Here is a 24,949-nt window from a genome sequence, read left to right as displayed (position 1 = left end):
CCTTATAATTGGAAAGCGGTGAACAAGGATTCACGAAGGGGGAGCTAAAAACGTGGTGTGTTTAAAATTAAACCCTGTTACAGTAAGACCAGGTGAAGACTGAAAGGAAACCCTCTTTCTCACCTGGTCGTAACAGTGTATAAGAAAACTGTTTGCAATTGCTAAAGGGTCAATAACCAGAGAGCAAAGATTTAAGGTGATTGGCAAAAGAACCAGAGATGACATGAGGAAAAACTTTTTGCACTTTTTTGAGTTGTTCGGATCTGGACTATACAACCAGATTCAAAAGTAGCTTTCAAAAGGATAAAAAAATTGCAGGAATGACAACAATGGGCTGCATTTTAAGAGTCCACAGCCAAAGTAGGCAGCGGACGTAAAAAAAAAATGCACCTGTCTGCAGGCACCATGTCACGGAGCCGCTGCAATTTCAAACACGGCGGCTCATTTGCATGGCCGCGGTGCCCGCCCCCACAATCACGTGGAGGGGGTGGGCGAGCCGTCGCAGGCAACGGCGTCCAGCACCAATGCAAAGGGCTTACAGCCCTTAATGGAGATTTTAAAATTAAAGGGCCAAGTCAGTTCAATGGCCAAAAAAATAATTAAATTACCATGAAATTCATTTTCCCACCCCCTCCGATGGCATTTCAAAACATTCCTGCCATTTCCCCCCTCCCGGAGTTTGTTTATTAATATTTTAAACTTTTCCCCTCCTCAGAGTTCGCACCTTTGCCCTTTACCCCATCCCAACAACCCCCCCCCTCCCCCCGCTGACCAATCCGCAGCATTTTAACCCCGCTCCCCCCTCCTGCGCAGAGAAAAAAAATACTCCTCCCCCCCCTCCCCACAGATGTCGCGCCACGTTTCCCCGAACGGAGATTTGGAGGCGCGGCGTTGTCAGCTGCCCGAATGAAGATCGGTGCGGCGATTAATGAGGCGACAGGACCCTCATTAAATCAGGTATGTAAATTAGTTTACATATTCAAATGGCGGTCCTGTCACCGAGCAGCGGGGTGGCCGCCACGAGGCCTCACCACCGAGATCGGCACGGGGCCTGTCGCCATCGGGGTTGGTGGCGGGCCTTCACCGGACCGATCTTCATTGCCCCCCCACCACTGTTCCCTACAGCGGAGGGGCTTTAAAATCCAGCCCGACATCTTGATTTTATCTAGCACCTTTAATGTAATAAAACATCCCAAGGCACTTCACAGAAGCAATATGAAACAAAATAAGACATAAGGACACAAAATCTCATAAGGAGATATTAGGTCAGATGACCAAAAGCTTATTCAAAGTGGTAGGTTTTAAGGAGTGTCTTAAAAAGGAGGAAAGTGAGGGAGAGAGGTAGAAGGAGGGGATTCCAGAGCTTGGGGCCTAGGGAACTGAAGGCACGGATATCAATGGTGGGGTGATTTAAATTGGGGATGCTCAAGAGGCTGGAATTAAATGAACGCAGTTATCTCAGCGGAATGTAGAGCTGGAGGAGATTACAGAGATAGGGAGGGACCAGGCCACAGAAAACAAGGAAGAGAATTTTAAAGTAAAACCATTGTTTAACCGGGTGCTAATGGAGGTCAGTGAGCATAGGGGTGATGGGTGAATTGCATTTGGTCTGAATTAGGACACGGCAGCAGAGATTTGGATGACCTCAAGTATACAAAGGGTAGAATGAGGAGGGCTGGCCAGGAGTGTGTTAGAATGGTCAAGTCTGGAGGTAACAAAGGCATGGATGAGGGTTTCAGCAGCAGATGAGCTGAGGTAAGGGTGAAGTTGGGCGATGTTATGGATCTGGAAATAGCATGGAAATGTGGTTGAAATCTCCTTTTGGGGTCATATATGACAAGATTGCTAACAGCCTAGTTCAGCCTCAGGCAGGGAGAGGGATGGAATCGGTGGCGAGAGAGTGGAAGTTGTTGGAGGGACCAAAGACAATGGCTTCAGTCTTCCCAATATTTAATTGGAGGAAATTTCTGCTTGTGCAGTACTGGATGTCAGATAAACAGTCTGATAATTTGGAGACATTGGAAGGGTGGAGGCGGGTGGTGGCATGGAGAAAAGTGGAGGTGTGGGATTAACTGGATTGCTGTTCGAAAAAGCCAGCACAGACTCGATAGGCCAAGTGTCCTCTTGTGCTAATCTATTCTATGATTGATCTATTCTATGATTCTAGTGTGTATAACTTGCGGAAATGTTCTCGGACTGAGTCGTAAATTACACCATGGTTGTGAACCTAATGTTTTACTTCAGGCTGACTTTGCAACCCACTAAACTTTCAATGCCACTTTCTTCAGTTATTGGGCAGGTAATCAGTGTTAGCTTCCAGACGTATACAGAGACCAATCTAAACACCAGAGTTCTGAAGCAGGAGTGAAAGTCCATAGTGATTGAGGTGATCTAGTGAGGCACATTGTTTCTAAAGAAATTAAACCAATGCTGCCATTATAGCAGAGCATCCAGATCATGATTGCAAGATATGACGAGTCCTTTATTAAAAACAAACTTGCCTCTATTCTCCGTCCAGAGCAAGGGCAGGAATTTTCCAGACCCATTGGCGACAGGCGGGAAGGCTGGCAAGATGGCACAGGAAGACATCGGGTGGGGGAGCCCAATGCCTTCCTGCTGCCATGCTATTTTGCCAGCGGCGGGAAAGGTGGCAGACCAGCCGTCCATTGGGAGCCCAGTTAAGCCACTTAAATGGCCAATTAAGGGTCTCTTCCTGCCTCTGCCAGCATTTTGGCAGGGGCGGGGACCCACCGACGGGTGGGGAGACTGCTAGTTAAATCCTAGAGGACTCTGGGGTGGACCCTCCTTTTTGGGCACTCCATGGCCCACTGAGGGACCCCGGCAGCAATGGCGTTGCCTGCCCTCAGCAACCCGCCCTCCTGCCCCCCTCACCGAGGCTTGCCTGACTGGCCCAGGTTCCCCCAGACTCTACTAACCTGACTTTGAGAGCTCACAGCTGTCGATGTGTCCTCATCCTGCAGGTGCAGCCCCATTGCTAGTAGTGGTGCTGCTGAGCTACCGGTTTTCTGATTGGAGCTGCTGGCAAAATGCGGCCTCGGATCCCGCCGCTCACCTAAGTATGGTTGCCCACCCCTCCCCCACCCGGCTTTCAGGCCTGGCAGTGGAACCTCTGCCACCTGCGAAAAATTCTGCCCAATGCCTCTGCTGGGGAAAGGAAGCGAACCTTTAGAGCAGAGAGTCCAGGGTGTTCTGGACCGTAAAGCTGGGCTGTAGGTAAAGAACAAAGGCAGACCTAAAGAGCACATTTTTGCAAAAACTCAATGTTGAAGTCTATTTAATGGTACATGGCATTAGAAAAACTTATTAGAAATTGTGTTAACATCAGAAATTTATATTTGCGATAGGGTAAACCTACAGAAGCCTCAAAGGAAGCCAAATGTCATGAATATGGTGAACTGGATTCGAAAGACTACATCCCAGGAGCAGAGGTGCTGGAAGAGAAAGCTGAAGAGGATGATGGTAAGTCTCTTCTATCTCACCTCACATTTGTCTAGTAGTGCTAATTGCCACGACATGCAACCTTCTCCAACTAGATAGGGATGTGAAGCTGTCTGGTCATCAATATCTCATAGTTGTTATTGTTGTTCAGTGAATTTGTATGCAAGATGTACAACTGAAAATGTGCTACCTAGTTTTCACTCTCCCTTGGAAATTAAAACACTGCACTGGTTACAATCGAGCTTTTAAATGGCATTAACAGCAACTTTCATTTATGTAGCACCTTTTTAATGTAGAGAGGCATTTCACAGCGTAATTATTGGGCAAAGATGGATGCTGAACTGTATAAGGAGATTTGGAGGGGTGACAAAAGTTTGACCAAAAAGGTGAGATTTAAGGAGGGTCATAAATGAGAAGAGAAAATTGGGGAGGCAGAAGGGGCTGAGTGTAAATGAGGAAGAGAAAAGGGCCTAGGACAAATCATTGGGGGGAAAAAAGCCATTGCTGGAGATGCTCTAATTGTGATTGGATAGGTAAGCGTGGCACCAGGCTGGGGGAATCTCATTGAGCTGGACAACAGAAGAGAGGCATATAGGAGGACAGTGTGATCAATTGTGTCTAAGGCTGCACAGAGGTTGAGGAGAGATACACAACCACATGAGATGTTATTTGTCAATTTGATTAAGGCTCTTTAAGTATTGTGGCAGGGGCAAAATCTGATTGGAGAGATATAAGCATGGAGTTGCAGGAACAGATTTCTGAAGCAAATGTTCAAGGACTTTGGAGAGGAAAGGTAGGTTGGAGATCGTGTGGTAGTTTGCAAGGAAGGAGAGGTTGAGGGTTGGATTTTTTGAGAAAGTGGTGATAACAATGGTTTTGAAAGGGTGAGGGACAGTACCTGCAGAGAGGGAACCATTGCAATGTCAGCTAGCATGGGGACAAGGAAGGAAAGTTGAGTGGTCTGCAGTTTAATGGGAATAGGGTCAAAGGAGCAAGAGGTGGGCCACGTGGACGAAGTGAGCTCTGGGAAGGTATGAAGGGAGCTAGGAGTGAAACTAAATGCAGGTGCATGGCTAGAGCAGGAGAGAACCTGGGGAGAAACTTGTTGAACAAGGAGAATGAGGAGAAGCTGCTGAACAAATCATTTTAACCTTGGTGACATACTTCTCATTTGTTGTTGTAGGTGAGGGTGGAAGGGGCGGGGAAGGACATGTTGGTAGTGGAGAAAAGGGCATAGATACAGGATTAGGCCATTTCACCCCTCGAGCCTGATACACCATTCAATGAGATCATGGTTAATCTGCAACTTAATTCCATATACCTGCCTTTGCCTATATCCCTTATTAACTTTGGATAGCAAAAATCTTATTATTCTCCGATTTAACCTTTGCAATTGATTTAGCATCAATTGCCATTTGCAGAGGAACATTCCAAACTTCTACCATGCATTGTATGTAGAAGCATTTCTAAGTTCATTCCTGAAAGGTCCAGCTCTGATTTTCAGATGCCTAGTCCTCGACTCCCCAACCAGTGGGAATTGGGGGATAAAAGTTGAGGGTTATCTTTGCTCTCCAGATTAATCCTGAAGTTGTGGGTGGTTTTGGCAGAGAAGATTAAGGCCCAATAATGCATTAAGTGGTTCAGTTAAATCTGGTCATGGGTGGTTAAAATAGTTGTGAGCACACTCATCTGCCTCCCTTGGATTTGAGGGAGCGAAGCTGGGTGCTGTACTAGGGAGAACAACCAGGATGGGAGTAAAGGTTTTACTGGCGACAAAGGCATCAGTGGTGGAGGTGAATGAGTGGTTGAACAGATTGACAGCTACAGATGTATGGTGAATGAGGGGCCAACTGTGGCAGCTTGAAAATGTAATTGTAAGTGACTTGAGGAAGAATTTTTTCCAATGACAGATGCAAATGGAAGTGAGGTTGGGTGGAAGTAAGAGGAATGTAGTTTGCGAGCAATAGAAGGCATTCCAGTCACTGAAAGTGCAGTGGATTATAATCCTAGCCCCTTTTTAGGGCTATCCCGGATCAGGCGTACTTCTCAGATGATCACTCTCAATTTAAGGTTGTGAAAGACAGATCCCAAAGCCATTTGAATGTGTCTGAAGGACTAGGGTGCCGTACTAGGGAGAACAACCAGGATGGGAGTAAAGGTTTTACTGGGGACAAAGGCATCAGTGGTGGAGGAAAGGAACCAGCTGAGAATATTACCATCTTCCAGATAGCCTTTTTAACAAATTTCAGACAGATTATGATAACCCAGATATTATAAGGGTTTGAGAATCTCTCTTCAATATCTGAGACAAAATGATTTTTAAATCATATAAAAGTTTATTAAAGAATCAAACATGCAGATCACAATTGGTGAGACAGTCAATCACAATGTTCATATTTTTAGGAAGAGAAAGAAAGTACAGTCTTGTTTCTAGTAGAGAATCCAATTTTATAATCTAAATATTGTTGCTGTACAATATTTAAGATATCCATCAATTGTTAAAGTAACATTTACTTTAAATCCCCAAGTAGAAGGCTACAGAGTTTATCAAGATACCTCCCTCCCAGTTAAGGGGAGAACTGTCGTTGCCTCACCCCAATAGCTGTACCTTTACTCTGAGACACATTGGAGCAAGTCCAACGAATCTAAAAATCCACAGTGTGCTTCCAATATTTATATTGTTTCTAAGTTGCCAATTAATTTTTTAAGTATGGGGATGTTGCCTCTTTTGCAAGTAGGTTTGTTCCCCCTTTATTTCCCAAATAAGGCTGTATAACTGTATATTCACAAAAAAAGCATAGTAAAAACCGAAAACAAGCAGAGCTGGGAGATGGGCAAGTGCTGTGTACAGGTAGCTTTAAGTCCGTGTGTTGCGGTGAAATGTACCTACTATTGGGGGCATGGGATCGTAAGGAGTAGATGAGAGCAGGTTTGTGGGAAAAGATTAAAGGATGGGCATGGATAAAGTTGCAAAAGAGAGAAGCTCGTTAGGGAGGTGCCAACCTGCGAACCATCTTCTTTCAAATTAACCTTGAATGTTCATTCCTTTTTTAATAAACACTTCACCGAGAAGGCTGGCATTGGTGCAGTTTGATTTCTGATTAATGCTGTGACTTTCAAAACTGAGCATGTTCTCCTATTGTGTCTCAATTCCCGGGGGGGGAAAACTGGCCCTGTAAATGCATTGGTCAACTGTGAGTTGTTAAATGCCTTATCCTAGCTTTAATGCAAAAGTAATTCACTTTACCTAAGTTTTACTTTCTGACTAGAAATCAGTGTTTTAGATTCCAGCATTGGTAGCTCTAGCAACTAGAGATTGAGTCATTTTTCAAATGGCTTAAGAAATAGGAGCAGGAGTCGGCCATATGGCCCCTTGATTGAGCCTGTTCAGCGTTGAGTGAGATCATGGCTAATCTTCAACCTCAACTTCACTTTCTCATCCGATATCACTTGATTCCTTTAGAGTTCAATAAATGTACCGATCTCAGCCTTGAATGTACTCACCGACTGAGCATCCACGGCCCTCTGCCTTGGAGTATTCCAAAGGTTCCCAACCCTTCGAGTAAAGAAATTTATCCTCACCTCAGTTCTAAATGCCTGTCCCCTTATCTTGAACCTATGGGTGGAATCTTCCCCTCTTGGAAATAGTGCAGGCTTGGGGGCCCCCATTTGATCCCGACGTCAGCGTCCCTAAGCCCACAGGAAAATCCAGCCCCTTTGTTTCCTTCTCACAGCTTACTTTCCCTTCTAGCTTTGTATTGGCAGCAAACTTGGATGCATTATACTCGGTCCCTTCATCTAAGTCATTAATATAAATTGTAATAACTGAGGCACCCCACTAGTAACCTGCCAACCTGAAAAGGACTCATTTATTCCTGTTCTCTATTTTCTGTCCTTTAGCCAATACTGTATCCATGCTAATATATTACCCTCAACCCCATGAATCTTCATCCTGTGCAACAACCATTCGTGTGGCATCTTATCAAATATCCAAAAATTCCACATCCACTGGTTTCCCCTTTATCTCCTCTGCTAGTTATGTCCTCACAAATTCTAATAGATGTGTCAAACACTATTTTACCTTTCATAAAACCATGTTAACTTTGTCTAATCATATGCTTTTTTACGTGGCCCTGTTACCACATCCTTAATAATGGATTCGAACATTTTACCGGCAGCTGGTCAGGCTGACTGGTCTGTTGTTCCCTATTTTCTCTCTCCCTCTTTTCTTGAATAGTGGTACATTTGTTACCTTCCAATCCACTGGGACCATTCCAGAATCTAGGGAATTTTGAAAGATCACAATCAGTGCGTCCACTAACTCAGCAGCCAACGCCTTTAGAGGCCAAGGATGTCGGCCATCAGGTCCAGAGATTTGTCGGATTTTAGTCTTGTTAATTTCACCGTTGCTTTTTCTTAATTAATATTAATTACTTTAAATTTCTCAATCTCACTTATACCATTGGTTTCTCGCTATTTCTGGTATGGTCTTTATGTTGTCTATTGTGACAACAGATGCAAAATATTTGTTTAGCATCTTTGTCATTTCTTTATTCTCCAATATAATTTCTCCTGTCTCAGCCTGTGAAGCACCCACATTTACTTCCTTTTTACATACTTGTAGAAGTTCTTGCAATCTGTTTATATATTTCTTACACTTATTATGTTTTCTCCCTCTGTCAATTTTTCTTGCAGCTGGATGGGAGAGTGCAAGTATAGATGAAGAGGATGAAGATGATGAAGGGTGGATTAATGTTCATCATTCTTCAGATGAAGAGCAACAGAAAGAGGTGGTAAGTCAGAAACTTTCCTCATAAACATAACTAATATTTTATATTACATAGGATATACACATGGAAACGGGCCATTCAGCCCAACAAGTTCATGCCGACATTTATGCTGCACTTGAACCGCCTCCCATCTTTCTTTGTCTGAGTCTATCATCATACCCTCTGTTCCTTTCTCCATCATATCCTTATCTGGCTTCCCCTTAAATGCATCTATACTACTCACTTCAACCACTCCCTGCAGTAGCGAGTTCCACATCCTCATCACTTTTTGGGTAAAGATCTTCTGAATTCCCTATTGGATTTCTTGGCGACTATCTTATATTGATGGCCTTTAGTTGTGCTCTTCCCCATGAATGGAAACATTCTCTCTGTATCCATTCTATCAAACCTTTCATAATTTTAAAGACCTCTATTAGGTCACCCCTCAGTCTTTTTACAAGAGAAAAGAGACCCAGCCTGTCAATCCTTTCCTGATATGTATACTTTTAATGAATGGCATGTCTGTACTCTGAAATCCCTTTATTCCTCTACCCCACCCAGTCTTGCATCTTCCAAGTAATGTGACCTGCCTATTCTTCCTACAAAAATGTACTACCTCACATTTATCTGCGTTGATTTTCATTTGCCAATTATTTGCCCATTCTGCAAGTTTATTAATGTCCTTCTGTAATTTGTTCCTGTCTGCCATATTGAGTATGCCTCCTAATTTATTTATTTATTTTTTAATTTTATTTTTATTTATTTTATTTTTATTTTTTATTTAGAGATACTGCACTGAAACAGGCCCTTCGGCCCACCGGGTCTGTGCCGACCATCAACCACCCATTTATACTAATCCTACACTAATCCCATATTCCTACCACATCCCCACCTTCCCTATATTCCCCTACCACCTACCTATATTAGGGGCAATTTATAATGGCCAATTTATCTATCAACCTGCAAGTCTTTGGCTGTGGGAGGAAACCGGAGCACCCGGTGAAAACCCACGCGGTCACAGGGAGAACTTGCAAACTTGGTGTCATCCACAAATTTAGAAATTGTGTCTTTGATTCCAAAGCCCAAATCATTAACGTAAATTGTGAATAGCAGTGGCCCCAGCACTGATCCTTGTGGAACACCACTTCCCACTTCCTGCCAGTCTAAATAACTACCCTTTACTCCCACTCTCTGCTTTCTGTCTTGAAGCCAGCTAGCAATCCATTCTGACATTATTCCCCTGACTTCGCATTCTCTGACCTTATTCATTAGTCTATTATGGGGCTCCTTATTGAATGCTTTTTGAAAATCCAGATAAATTAGATTAGATTAGCGATACAGCACTGAAACAGGCCCTTCGGCCCACCGAGTCTGTGCCGAACATCAACCACCCATTTATACTAATCCTACACTAATCCCATATTCCTACCAAACATCCCCACCTGTCCCTATATTTCCCTACCTATACTAGTGACAATTTATAATGGCCAATTTACCTATCAACCTGCAAGTCTTTTGGCTTGTGGGAGGAAACCGGAGCACCCGGAGAAAATCCACGCAGACACAGGGAGAACTTGCAAACTCCACACAGGCAGTACCCGGAATCGAACCCGGGTCCCTGGAGCTGTGAGGCTGCGGTGCTAACCACTGCGCCACTGTGCCGTAAATTACATCTACTACATTATCATTGACTATCTGTTACTACCTAAAAGTATTCAATAAGATTGGTGGAGCAAGATTTTCCTTTTTGAAAGCCATGCTGACTATTTATGATCTCTTTCATTTCAAGATGTTCTTCTATTCTCTCCTTTATTAGGGATTCCATTATTTTTCCTACCACTGATGTTAAGCTGACTGGTTCATAATTCGCTGGGCATGTTCTGTCCCCCTTCTTAAATATAGGAATTACATTAGCTATCTACCAGTTTTCTGGCACTATGCCTTTTTCTAATAAATTATTAAATATGTGTAGTAATACCTCTGCTATCTCTTCCATAGAGTCTGTTAAAATACTTGGATGCAATCCATCTGGTCCAGAGGTTTTATCCTCTTTGATTAATGTATTTAATACATCTGTTTTTTTATTTTAAATGCACTTATCTCGTTTCTCATGTAATCATTCAATGTCATGTCTACCTGTTCTATCTCCCTAGTAAACACTGAAGCAAAATAATTACTTAATATTTCTGCCATCTCTCTATCGTTAACGGCGGTATTATACAGTCTATCACTGGTCCTATTTCCATCACAGCCTTCCTTTGTTTACTGATGTGCTTGTAAAATATTTTACCATTTTATTTTATGTTCTTTGATGATTTAATTTCATACTTCCTCTTTGCCTTTCAAATATTTTTGACTTCTCTACTAATCTCTTTGTATCCTCTCTTATCATGCATTCCTCTGCTGCCTATGTACTTAACATATGCCTCTTTCCTAACCCTCAATTATTCCCTTATGTTTTTATTTATCCATGGAGTATCAGTAGTCGTTAATTTCTTTCCTTTTAGCAGAATATATTTTTCCTGCACTCTGTTGAACATCATTTGAAATGTTTCCCATTGATGTTCTGCATTGTTGTTTCCCGTTTTATTTTACCAAGTTCTATTCTTCGCCCCTCAAAATCAGCTTTTCTGCACTCTATTAAGCTGGTTTTCACCATACTTATGTCCTTCTCTAACATCTTAAAGCATATATTATGGTCACTATTGCCCAGATGTACCCCTACCTTTACTTCTGTCATCTGCTCTGGTTCATTCCCCATTACTAGATCCAATAGCAAATCTTCCCTTGTTTGATCTTTTACATGTTGGATTAGAAAGAATATATAGTAGGAATTCCATTTCTTTATCCCCTTTACCTCTTCTGTCCAATTAATGCCAGGGTATTTAAAATACCCCATGATTATTATTCCAAGTTTTTTACTTAACTCCCTAATTTGTCATAATTGAATCAACTCAGCTTAAAGTTGCACTACAGAATACATTTTTAAAAATTGTCAATAACGCATTTGACATTTTTTTCTTTGAAGAGGTATTTTGGTGCTTATCCCATCTATCTCCCCCTGGATTTGTGTTTAGGATGAGGACTATGCATTGGAACACTGTACCTGCAAAGCGGTTGCACCCTTGATGTTGACCTGTTTTATTCCTTTTACCAGGCTCCGCGAGTCGGCGGCTTTGCCAGTTTTTTACGTTTCCCTCTCTATCTGCCTTACCCTCACCTCTTTAAGCTGAATTGAGGCCAAACCCGTGTTTTATAAAAGTCTCGTTAATTATCATTGTTTTCTCAACCTGTGTTGCCACTTTCAATGATTTGTGCACATATACCCCTGGTCCCTCTGCTCCTGCACCCTCTTTAGAATTGTATCCTTTTATTTTATATTGCTTTTCCTTGTTCTTCCTACCAAAATGTATCTCTTCACATTTCTCTGCATTGAGTTTCAAAATTTCATCTGCCACGCGTCCACCCGTTCCACCAGCCTGCCTATGTCCTCTTGAAGTCTATCACTATCCTCCTCACAATTCACAATATTTCCAAATTTTGTGTCATTTGCAAGTTTTGAAATTGTGCCCTGTACACCCAATTCTAGGTCATTAATATAGATCAAGAAAAGCTGTGGTCCTAATACCAACCCCGGGGAACCCCACAATATACCTTCCTCCAATCTGAAAATCAGCCGTTCAACAATACTCAGCCAACTTCATATCCATGCTGCTACTGTTCCTTTTATTCCATGGATTTCAACTTTGCTGCCAAGCCTGTTATTTGGCACTTTATCAGGTGCCTTTTGGAAGTCCATGTACACCATATCAACCACATTACACTCTTCAACTTCCTCTTGTGACTTCATTGAAAATCTCAGTCAAATTAGTTAACCACAATTCGCCCTTAACAAACCTGTGCCTGACTTTCCTTAGTTAATCTGCATTTGTCCAAGTGGCTGTTAATTTTCTGCTGGATTATCGTTTCTAAAAGCTTGCCTACCACCAAAGTTAAACTGACTGGCATGTAGTTGCTTGCTTTATCCTTGTACCCTTTTTTTGAACAAGGGATGTAACATTTACAATTCTTCAGTCCTTTAGCACCACCCCTGTATCGAAGGAGGATTGGAAGATTATGGCCAGTGCCTCAGCAACTTCCACCCTTCCTTTCCTCAGTATCCTCAGATGCATTTAATACCTCTTTATCAATTTTTAGCCCATTCATTGTTTCTACTACGTCCTCTTTCACTATGGCTTTGGCAGCATCTTCTTTCTTGGTAAAGACAAATGCAAAATACTCATTTAGTACCTCAGCCATCCCATCTATCTCCATGCGTAAATCCCTTTTTGCTCCCTAAATGGCCCTACCCCTCCTTTTACCACCTTTTTACTATCTATATGCCTCTAGAAGACTTTTGGACTCCCTTTTATGTTGACTGCCAGTCTCTTCTCATATGCTTTCTATGCTTCTCATTTCTTTTTTCACTTCCCCTTTGAACTTTCTGTATTCAGCCCAGTTCTCACTTGTATTATCAACCTGACATCTGTCATATGCACTTTTTTTCTGCTTCATCTTATTCTTTATCTCTTTTGTCATCCAGGGAGTTCTAGATTTGTTTGTCCTACCTTTCCAGCTCATGGGAATGTGCCTTCACTGTATCCGCACAATTTCTTCTTTAAAGGCAGCCCATTGTTCCATTACGGTTTTGCTTGTCAGTCTTGGACTCTAATTTACCTGGGCCAGATTTGTTCTCACCCCACTAAAATTGACCATTCCCCAATTAATTGCTTATACTCTGGATTCCCCTTTGTCCTTTTACATAGCTAATCTAAACCTTATGATACTATGGTCATTGTCCCCTAAATGTTCCCTTACTGGCAGTTGATTCACTTGCCCCACCTCATTCCCTAGATACAGCAATGCCTCTTTCCTCGTTGGATTGCAAACATACAGATGTAAAAAAAAAATCTCCCGAACACACTTTAGAAACCCTTCTCCCTCTCTGCCCTTTACACTATTACTATCCCAGTCTATATTAGGATAATTATAACTACTCTATAGTTCTTGCATCTCTCTAATTTCCTTGCAGATTTATTCCTCTGGACGCCTATTTCTGCAAGGCTTGTACAATATTTTTAAAAATGCTTGAACAACAGGAAAGATGTTTGAACAAATTATATGTGGTGACAGAGTAGCTTAAGTGACCACTGAGCAAGAGGACTAAAGATATTTGTGCTAGCTCGAAAGTACAATAAATTCAGAGGTAAAAACAGGAGAAAGGAAAATGCTGGAAATACACAGGTGGCCGATTGGCATCTGAAAAGAGAAAAGACAATCTAACATCTCAAGTAGTGACTCTTTCGTCAGAACACATTCCATTAACATACAAACATATAAATTAGGAGCAGGAGTAGGCCATTTAGCCCCTTCGAGCCTGCTCTGCCATTTAGTAAGATCATGGCTGTTCTGATTGTGGCCTTAACTTCATTTTCCTGCCTACCCTCCAATACTCTTTCCCTTGTCAGTCAAGAGTTTATCTACCTCTGCCTTAAAAATATTCAATGACCCTGCCTCCACCGCTTTCTGGGGAAAAGAATTCCAAAGACTCACAACCTTCCGAGAGAAAAAAAATTCTCCTCATCTCCATCTTAAATGGGCGACCCCTTATTTTAAAACTGTGTCTGCTAGTTTGAGTCTCTCCCACAAGGGGAAACATCCTTTCAGCATCCACCCTGTCAAGTCCCTTCAGGATCTTATATGTTTCAATAAAATCACCTCTCATTCTTTAACTCCAATGGATACAGACCCCAACCTGTCCAACCTTTCTTCATATGATAACCACCCTCCCCCCCCCCCCCCCAAAACCCCATCCCAGATATCAGTTGAGTGAACCTTCTCTGAACTGCCTGTAATGCACTTATATCCTTTCTTAAATAAGGAGACCAAAACTGTACATAGTATTTCAGATGTGGTCTCACCAATTGCCTATACAACTCTAGCAAAACATCCCTAGTTTTATATTCCATTCACCTTGCAATAAACGACAAGATTGTATCCTTTTCACATTGATTGACAAATGCAAGATTTTGAAATAAAACTCCATGACATGTTTCTAGTAGATTGTTTTCAGCAAAGGTTTGTATTTCAAAAGGTGGAGAAGCTGAGTAGTATGCCCACAGAAGCCCGGAAAGCTAAAGCAGCAATTGTCAGTGCGAGCCGTCTCCTAACGCAGGAAGATTTCAAGAAAATCCGTCTGGCCCAAATGGCCAAAGAAATTGACGCTGCCCCTGGAAAAAGTCAAAAGAGGAAAATTGTTGAGGATGTCAGTGATGAAAGCAAGTATGTATTTTTTTTGCAAAATTAATGTGAACAAAACCTCTCTACTGCAATCAAACAAGTTCCAGGAGATTCAGGGTTATATGTGACACAATGCTAGGTGTACTTAAACTACTTCTCCCCTTAATTTGTCACAGTTTTCTTGATAACATAAAAACATTGTTTCACACGTCAGATCTGTATTAGATACTCACTTGGGTTCAGTGTAACTAGTCTCTCCCATAAGCAGATCTCACATTTCCTACAATCTAGTGTACCTTTACTTCATAATGTTTAGTCGTGTGATCATATTATGCTGTAACCCCACCTCTTACCCAATTTCCCCCCCGGACCTGATTTACTAATTTCCAGTACAGCAAGCACACTCATTATTAGAGCAGTGGGCACTAGGGGTGAAGGGGGGGGTGGGTGTTGCGAAAAAGCAAACTGCCAAGACCAGAGGAAGCAACGAGGCAGCAAGCAGTGATTGAGGCCAAGTGCAGTAGGCTGGAAGTTGCAGTTAAGACAGTGGCTAGCATGTGTACGTAGGCCCAAAGCGTTGGTGCGGGGAGGTGTGAACAGGCAAGAATGTGCGAATGGGTGGGTGGCAGCATCAGGAAGTGCAGGGGGATTGGGCCAGCTTTATCAAGCACATAGTGCTACCAAACTCTGTGAGTACTGAAAGCTAAGTATAATGGTGTGTATACATGCCTTACAGCTTAAAACTTGCTTCCAATCGGATGGGAATAGCATGCCACAACCTCCCTGTAAGCATAGGAAATGCATGCTATATGTAAAATGCTTATGACGTTATATATATATATATATATATATATATATATATAATTTCTTGTTCAAACATCAAATCAAAATGAGCTAGCAGAACATTCATCCAACTTATCCCTGAGATGACGTTAGAACAAGGGTGATCTATTCTGCAAGCCAATTGTTATAATTGCCAATTGTTTTTTGACCCCTGCTGAAAGTATTGAAAACCTTGGGATTTATTGTTGCTTTTCTCCTGCTAAGGAATCTGTCTTTTCAGTTTTCAACATTTAATAGTAAAACTCTTAAACTTTCAGAGGAGAGCTGCTTTCACTGCGAAATATAGAACGACTCCATAAAAAACCGAAATCAGATAAAGAAACTCGACTAGCAACAGCAATGGTAAGAAATTGTTAGTAAATATTCTTAGTCATAGCTTCGATGTATTCTAATGTTTTTGTCTCTTTAAAGGAATGAACACTTTGTTCTTCTGACAGTATTTTCTTATTTTCTCCCTGGGCAATGCATTACCTGGGGACGGCTCTGATTTTTTAAATTATATATGTACGTACATTTTGCATTTTAGACATGGTGTTGATGCCTCAATTCAAAGCACCACTGTGCCCAAAGTGCACTAAAATATAATTTAGGCAATTTTAAAAAGCCACATGCAACTAATAGTTAATTTCGATTCTTTTTTTTTGGTCAGTAAAGACCTCAAAGAACATGGATTCTTGAGGATTTAATTTCCTTTCATAGTTATGCCAAAACTTTTATTGTGACCAATCCTTGTGCATTGCACCAAATCCTGGTGTAAAAGTGGAGAAAAGCTGTTGGTCATCATATCCTGTTTCTGTTGTTATGTAAACTTAACATATTTAATAAATGTATCAGAACGTTTTTCAACCATAAGGCTCGATGGCAGTATGTATAATAGAGCTCAGCTGAAACGAACCATCAATTTTTCTTTCCCACTCACGCGACCACCCTGCTAAATCGACCACTTATGATAAGTGCCTTAGGTAGTTGACTTGTTGAGGTTCCGTTGTATAGCATTTGACTGTTTTATAACACACTGTTCTCCCGATCACATTTAATTGTGTACAATTTTAATTTTATGCTTTATTTTCCTAAATTCTCCTGCTCCTCCAATTTTTTCTGCTCTTCTCCTGGCAGTAATAGCTCATGTCTGGCACAATTCCACAGGTGATGACAATTCTGGTACTTTGCAAAGCTAGCCATTCTTATGTGAGTCTAAGCTGCAAGTGTTTACAGGTTATTTGGCTGTACGGAGCATCATGGTTACGTGCAATTATGTTCTCTCCTGGGGGTATCTTTTCCTCTGCACAAAGTTAAAGAGAAATGATTTGATTGAATTGACATGCTTGTGTTCATATGGCACCTTTCAAATCATCAGATGTCCCAGAGCACTTCACAGCCAGTGAAATTCTGAGGTGCATAGCCATAGAATGAGGCAGTGTTACAGCATAGAAAGAGGCCTAATGGCTCATCATGTCTGTGCCATTCTTCTTAACTACACAAGCCACTAAGCCTAATCCCATTGTCCTCATTGCTTCCCATGCCTTTTAAATTCAAGCAACTTATCTAATTCCCTTTGAAAAGAATTTATGGGCTTTGCTTCGATAACAGTTTGCCAAAGAATTTCACATTCTAAGAATTCCCTGTGTAAAGACAGATTTTCCACTGGTCGGCAATACTGTAACAATTTGTCACTGTTTATTTCATCACGAGCTTTCACAATCTGTTATCACATCACCCTTCCTTAAATTTAGAAGTTACAGCACAGGAGGAGGCCTTTCAGCTTATTGTGTGTGCACTGGCTCCAGTGAAAAGCACTAGAATCTTAAGTGTAATTCTAACAGTTGGTAGCAATCTCACCTCTGAGTCAAGGATCCAGATTCAAGTCCCACTCCAGGAATTGAGCACAAAAATCAAAGCTGACACTCCAGTGCAGTACTGAGGGAGTACTGCACTGTCAGAGATGCCATCTTTCGGATGACAGGTTAAAATCCAAGGGTCCATCTGCCCTTTTCAGGTGAACGTAAAAGATCCTTTAACATTATTTCAGAGAAGAACAGGGGAGTTATCCCTGGTGTCCTGGCCAATGTTTGTTCCTTAATAACCATCACAAAAACAGATTATCTGGTCATTATCACATTGCTGTTTATGTGAGCTTGTTGCCGTGTTTCCTGTGTTACAATAGTGACTACATTTCAAAAAGTACTCCATTGGCTTTAAAGCATTTTGAGATAGAAACATAGAAAATAGGAGCAGGAGTAGGCCATTTGACCCTTCGAGCCTGCTCCGCCATTCATTATGATCATGGCTGATCATCCAACTCAGTAGCCTGTTCCAGCTTTCGCCCCATACCCTTTGATCCCTTTAGACCCAAGAGCTATATCTAACTCCTTCTTGAAAACATACAATGTTTTGGCCTCAACTGCTTTCTGTGGTAGCGAATTCCACAGGCTCACCACTCTCTGGGTGAAGAAATTTCTCCTCATCTCAGTCCGGAAAGGTTTACCCCGTATCCTTGGACAATGTCCCCTGGTTCTGGACTCCCCCACCATCGGGAACATCCTTCCTGCATCTACCCTGTCAAGTCCTGTTAGAATTTTATAGGTTTCTGCGATCTCCCCTCACTCTTCTGAACTCCAGCGAATATAATCCTAACCGACTCAATATCTCCTCATATGTCAGTCCCGCCCTCCCGGGAATCAGTCTGGTAAACCTTTGCTGCACTCCCTCTATAGCAAGAACATCCTTCCTCAGTTAAGGAGACCAAAACTGCACACAATATTCCTTGTATGGCCTCACCAAGACCCTGTATAATTGCAGCAAGACATCCCTGCTTCTGTACTCTAATCCTCTCGCTATGAAGGCCAACATACCATTTGCCTTTTTTACCGCCTGTTGGACCTGCATGCTTACCTTCAGCGACTGGTGTACGAGAACACCCAGATCTTGCTGTATATTCCCCTCTCTCAGTTTATAGCCGTTCAGATAATAATCTGCCTTCCTGTTTTCGCTACCAAAGTGGATAACCTCACATTTATCCACATTATACTGCATCTGCCATGCATTAGCCCACTCACTTAACTTGTCCAAATCACCCTGAAGCCTCTCTGCATCCTCCTCACAACTCACCCTCCCACCCAGTTTTGTGTCATCTGCAAATTTGGAGATCACAGAATCACAGAATAATACAGTGCAGAAGAGGCCCTTTGGCCCATCGAGTCTGCACCGATGCATTAAAGACACCTGACCTGTCTACCTAGTCCCATTTGCCAGCACTTGGCCCATAGCCTTGAATGTTATGATGTGCCAAGTGCTCATCCAGGTACTTTTTAAAGGATGTGAGGCAACCTGCCTCTACCACCCTCCCAGGCAGTGCATTCCAGACCGTCTCCACCCTCTGGGTAAAAAAGTTCTTCCTCAAATCCCCCTTAAACCTCCTGCCCCTCACCTTAAACCTGTGTCCCCTCGTAACTGACCCTTCAACTAAGGGGAACAGCTGCTCCCTATCCACCCTGTCCATGCCCCTCATATTACATTTAGTTCCCTCATCTAAATCATTAATAGATATTGTGAATAGCTGGGGTCCTAGCACCGATCCCTGCGGTACCCCACTAGTCACTGCCTGCCATTCGGAAAAAGATCCATTTATCCCTACTCTTTGTTTCCTGTCCACCAACCAATTTTCTATCCATCGCAATACACTACCCCCAATCCCATGCCCTTTAATCTTACATGCTAATCTCTTATGTCGAAAGCCTTCTCAAAGTCCAAATAAACCACATCCACTGGCTCCCCCCCCACATCAACTCTACTAGTTACATCCTCGAAGAATTCTAGTAGATTTGTCAAGCATGATTTCCCTTTCCCGCAAGCTTGCTCTCATACTCTATTTTCCCCTTTTTAATCAATCCCTTGGTCCTCCTTTGCTGAATTCTAAACTGCTCCCAATCCTCAGGTCTCTTGTTTTTCCTGGCAAATTTATATGCCTCTTCCTTGGATCTAATGCTATCTCTAATTTCCCTTGTAAGCCATGGTTTGGCTACCTTTCCCGTTTTACTTTTGCGCCAGACAGGGATGAACAATTGTTGCAGTTCATCCATGCGCTCTTTAAATGTTTGCCATTGCCTATCCACCATCATCCCTTTAAGTAACGTTTCCCAATCCGTCATGACCAACTTGCGCCTCATATCTTCGTAGTTTCCTTTACTAAGATTCAGGACCCTTGTCTCTGAATCAACTACGTCACTCTCCATCTTGATGAAGAATTCTATCGTATTATGGTTGCTCGTCCCCAAGAGGTCTCACACCACTAGATTGTCACTTATTCCTCTCTCATTACAGAATGTCTGGCAGTTGTGAAATGTGTGATATAAATGCAAGCCCCTAACCCCCTCATCTCTGGCAACATCCTAACATGCCCATCCCTTTTGACTAAGAGCAATTAGAAAAGCGAATTTGGCTAATATTGTTTTTCTCTGCCACTCTAGCTGGCATAATCTAGTACAGCACAATCCAGTGATCAAACAGGGAAGTCAGCAGGATAATTATCTGGTTAATTAGTATTGAAAGTTATATGGATAGATCTAATACAGTATTTCAGTTAAGTCATTGGGTTTTCACCAGAGGAGCTTTGGGCTGTTTTTTAACAAATATTTTGAGCTCATTTTTGAAGCTTTAGTGTTCCATTTTTTTGCCCAAGTAATAGCAGTCAACTGAAACAGAGTCCATTGGTCCCTGATTAAATGTTAGTCAAATAATGGATAAATTACAGTTCTTAGCAACTGATTTAAATGTGTTACTGCAGCAGATTGGATACTTACTACCACTTTAACAACTCTGCAAACTACAGTAATGGGTGCCAGGCATGGGAATTTGTGAAACCTAACTTTATGAAAAATTGTCGGCAGTAATTTCACTGGAAAATCTCCTACCATGACTTTGGCAGTTACCCCTATGATTTCTGCAGTATGTGTAGTCAGTGGTTATTCTCTGGTAATTAGAATGCACTGTAGTGTTCCTCACGTGATTCACTTTTTTAAAATCTGCCAGGCAGGGAGATCCGAGAGAAATGAATTTGTGAAAAAGAGAAACAAGCTGAATCCATATGCAAGCACAACCAACCAGGACAAGAAAAAGAAAAAGAACTTTATGATGATGAGATACAGTCGGAATGTGAGATCAAAAGGCAAACGCTCCTTCAGGGAAAAGCAGGTAATTAATTTTCTTAGAGTCATAGAGTATATTCTGACATAGAAGGAGCTATTCGGCCCATCGAGTCGATGTTGGCTTTCCATGGAGCAATCCAGTCAGTCCCACTCCCCCACTCAATCCCCGTAGTCCTGCGAGTTTATTTCCTTCAAATACCCATACAATTTCCTTTGGAAATCATTGATTGTTTCTTGGTTTACAATCAGAAAATGCTAGAGACACTTAGCAGGTCATCTGTGGAAATATCAGGCAAGTGGATATGTCTGGTATTGAGCCTTCATCAGAAGTTAATGGAGATGAATAACATTTATAAATGAACAGAAAAAGTGGAGGAGAAAAGAAAAGCTAACCATACAAAGGAAGTAGAGTTGGTCTTCAAAGTGATAATGTGGAGAACAAGAGATGGTTAGTGGTATTAGGATTGATGTTTGACTGTTAGTTGCTTAATTATTTAGGTATCCACATATTAACTGGAATAGAATTAGTGTAAAAGGCACAGAAGGAGTGGAATTCTTAAAATGCATTCAGGAGAACTTTTTTAGCCAGTATGTTGCAAGTTCAACAAGAGAAGGGGCAGTCTGGACTTAGTTTCAGGGAATTAAGTTGGGTTAGTGGAAGGGGTATCAATGGGAGAGCATTTTAGTGTTAGTGATCGTAATTCATTTAGATTTAGAGTCATTTTGGAAAAGGATAAAAGATAGATCAAGAGTAAACGTTTTAAATTAGGGAAAGGCTAATTTTACTAGGCTGAGATGTGATTTGGCAGAAGTGGAACGGAAACAACTACCTGAAGGTAGGTCAGTGTCAGGGCAAGAGGAGATAAAGAGGGTTCAGAACAGATATGCTCCCACAAGGAAAAAGGGTGGGACTCCCAAATCTAGACACTCCTGGATGTCAAAGAGTATACAGAGTAGAATCAGGCCAAAAAAGAAAACTGATGTCAGATGCCAAGAGCTCAAAACTGCAGAAAGCCTAGAAGAGTATAGAAAGTGCAGGGATGGAATTAAAAAGGAAATTAGGAAAGCAAAGAGAGAACATGATAAAATTGGCAAGGAAAATCAAGGAAAACATAAAGTGCAAGAGGTTAACTAAGGAAAGAGTAGGAATGATTGCAGATCAAACAGGTAACTTGTGTGGAGGCGCAAGATGCGGGCATGATTCCTGATGAACACTTTGGCTGGAATTTTATGCCACCCCAACGAGTCCTTTGTTTTGGCAAGGCGTCCCAAAGGCAAATAGGTAGTTGTCAGTGGGATCTTCCTAGAACAGTTCTTTCCAGGCGATGTTGATGATCAGTCTGGGCAGGCTTTCCAAGAGATGCAGCACAGAAAGTTCCAGTCAGGCTTTACAGCAGGAAGCAGCAACAAGGATCTTCTTGGGTCTTATAGCAGCAATGTAGCAGTAAAAATTTCTTCAAATACAGGAGAAAATAGTAAACACACTTGATGCATGAATTCTTTTCAAGAGGGAAAGATATCAGCTGTCCTCTCCTGGCAGGCATACAGCAACTGACTTTTTGTTTTTCAGGCCAAACGCCAACTGGCATTTTTTTAACAGTTCAAAATGAAACCAAAAACTGTTCAGAAACAAGTCTCATGATAACCATAAATCTTGGCCTGTCATTCCTTTGGAAACATTTTTTTTCCAAGTCAGAATTACAACCTCTGCTGGGTTATTTGGACACAGGCGCCTTCCAGTCTGTTTACATTTCACTCAGTCCCGAAACTTAAAAAATGAAGTTCAGCGATCTCCAGATGACTCAATGTCCATAATTCAACTATAAGTTCTTTAAAACATATTTTACAAAAAAAAACAGAAGAAATCTCATAACAATGGTGGCGAGCTTCTTGAGTGTTGTTGGAGCTGCACTCATCCAGGCAAGTGGAGAGTATTCCATCCCATTCCTGACTTATGTCTTGTAGGTGGTGGACAGGCATTGGGGAGTCAGGAGGTGAGTTACTCGCCGCAGAATTCCCAGCCTCTGACCTGCTCTTGTAGCCACAGCATTTATAAAGCTGGTCCAGTTCAGTTTATGGTCAATGATAACCCCCAGGATAGTGGGGGATTCAGTGATGGTAATGCCATTTTATGTCAAGGGGAGATGGTTGGATTCTCTCTTGTTTGATATGGTCATTGCCTGGCACTTGTATGGCGTGAATGTTACTTGCCACTTATCAGTCAAAGCCTGGATTTTGTCCAGGTCGTGCTGCATCTGGACATGGGCTGCTACTGAGCAGTCGCGAATGGTGCTGAACATTGTCCAATCATCAGCCAACATCCCTACTTCTGACCTTATGATGGAGGAATGATCGTTTATGAAGCAGTTGAAGATGGTTGAGCCTAGGACACTATGCTGAGGAACTCGGACACTTTTGGTCGGCACAGACTCGGTGGGCCGAAGGGCCTGTTTCAGTGCTGTATCTCTATAAAAAAAAAAACTCCTGCAGTGATGTCCTGGGACTGCGTAATTGACCTCCAACAACCACAATCATCTTCCTTTGTACTAGGTATGACTCCAACCAAAGGAGAGTTCCCCGCCCCCCCCCCCCCCCCCCCCAATTCCCATTGACTCCAGGTTTGCTAGGGCTTCTTGATGCCACACTCGGTCAAATGCTGCCTGATGTCAAGGGCAGTCATTCTCACCTCACCTCTGGAGTTCAGCTCTTTTGTCCATGTTTGGACCAAGGCTGTAAAGAGGTCAGGAGCTGAGTGGCCCTGGTAGAACCCAAACTGAGCGTCACTGAGCAGGTTATTGCTGAGCAAGTGTCGCTTGATAACGCTGTTGACAACTGCTGATGATCGGGAGTAGATTGATAGGGTGGTAGTTGGCCGGGTTGGATTTGTCCTGCTTTTTGTACAGGACATACCTGGGCAATTTTCCACCTTGCTGGGTAGATGCCAGTGTTGTAGCTGTACTGGAACAGCTTTGCTAGGGGCGCGGCTAGTTCTGGAGCACAAACCTTCAATACTATTGCCCGAATGTTGTCAGGGCCCATAGCCTTTGCAGTATCCAGTGCTGTCAGTTGTTTCTTGATAATCACGTGGAGTGAATTGGATTGGCTGAAGACTGGCATGTGATGCTGGGGACCTCAGGAGGAGGCCGAGATGGATCATCCACTCGGCACTTCTGGCTGAAGATGGATGCAAATGTTTCAGCCTCGTCTTTTGCACTGATGTGCGGGCTCCGCATTGTAGAGGATGGGGATGTTTGTGGAGCCTCCTCCTCTTGTCAATTGTTTAATTGTCCCCCACCACTTATGACTGGATGTGGCAGGACTGCAGAGCTTAGATCTGATCTGTTGGTTGTGGGATCGTTTAGCCCTGTCTTATCACATGCTGCTTCTACTGGTTGGAATGTAAGTAGTCCTGTGTTATAGCTTCACCAGGCTGACACCTCATTTTTAGGTAAGCCTGGTGCTGCTCCTGGCATGCCCTCCTGCACCCCTAATTGAACCCAGGTTGGTCCCCCGGCTTGATGATAATGCTAGACTGGGGGGTATGCCAAGCCATGAAGTTAGAGATTGTGGTTGAATACAATTCTGCTGCTGCTGATGGTCCACAGCGTCTCATGGATGCCCGTGTGCTCATGGTGTTCCCATGTATCTGCTGCCCTTGTCCTTCTAGGTGGTAGAGGTCGTGGGTTTAGAAGGTGCTGTCGAAGGAGCCTTGGTGAGTTGCTGCAGTGCGTCTTGTAGATGGTACACCTCATCTACTTTGTTCCATTCTCTAAAGGTTCTATACCAAAATACATATTATAGATACATATGAATTTTTTTAAATGACTGGCTAATTTAATGGGGGGAAAAAAAGCTTAGAAATTATTTCCATAAAATCTGCACAAAACACAAATTTTGCTGGATATTTACTGAGGATAAGGTACAGAACCTGCTGTGCATAATCACGTTGTATTTTCTGAAAGTATTATAAAATATTACTGAACGGCTCATAATTTTGGAGTAAGAAGATCACTGGACTATGTGTGGACTTAGAAGTTATATTTCTTTTGACAGATTGCTCTGCGGGATGCTCTCTTGAAGAGAAAAAAACACTGATGAAGTGAGTCCAGGACACTTACAGGATTTTATTCTTCCCAATCAAAATAAGGATGTTACAACATAAACAACAGAAACAAAATATCACAACTGTGGAGGACATTTTTCTTAATATTTTTGTGCAGTAATAATCTATAAAATAAAAAGAACGATGCCAAAACTGTGACTGTAATCAATGCTTTTCCTGTACCTTTGTCTAAAAAAGAAATGCAATATCTACTGAAGTGTTGAACCATTGCAAAGACAAGTGCTGATCGGGTGGGTGGCTTTTCATCTTCAACCCAGATTGCTTGGCTGAAATTCTCTGTTGGCCATAGGGGTCCAATATAAAATGAGTTTGGGTTGTCTCCATCAAGTTTT

At 42.2% G+C, this 24,949-nt stretch overlaps 1 protein-coding gene across 1 annotated transcript in view; it reads left to right on the top strand.

Moving 5' to 3' along the window:
• The window catches only part of sdad1 (SDA1 domain containing 1), an 86,988-nt gene extending 62,247 nt beyond the window's left edge, over positions 1–24,741 (top strand). Inside the window, exons 16-21 of the mRNA XM_068031186.1 lie at positions 3,366–3,480; positions 8,155–8,252; positions 14,362–14,549; positions 15,608–15,692; positions 20,379–20,540; positions 24,548–24,741. Of these exons, the coding sequence (XP_067887287.1) occupies positions 3,366–3,480; positions 8,155–8,252; positions 14,362–14,549; positions 15,608–15,692; positions 20,379–20,540; positions 24,548–24,589 (690 nt within the window). The 3' untranslated portion in view covers positions 24,590–24,741. The remainder of the gene's footprint in view (positions 1–3,365; positions 3,481–8,154; positions 8,253–14,361; positions 14,550–15,607; positions 15,693–20,378; positions 20,541–24,547) is intronic.
• Positions 24,742–24,949: the final 208 nt, after the last annotated feature.

Source organism: Heterodontus francisci, chromosome 1, assembly GCF_036365525.1.
Source record: "Heterodontus francisci isolate sHetFra1 chromosome 1, sHetFra1.hap1, whole genome shotgun sequence".
Taxonomy (NCBI): domain Eukaryota; kingdom Metazoa; phylum Chordata; class Chondrichthyes; order Heterodontiformes; family Heterodontidae; genus Heterodontus; species Heterodontus francisci.
This window is presented reverse-complemented; position numbering and strand designations above follow the sequence as displayed.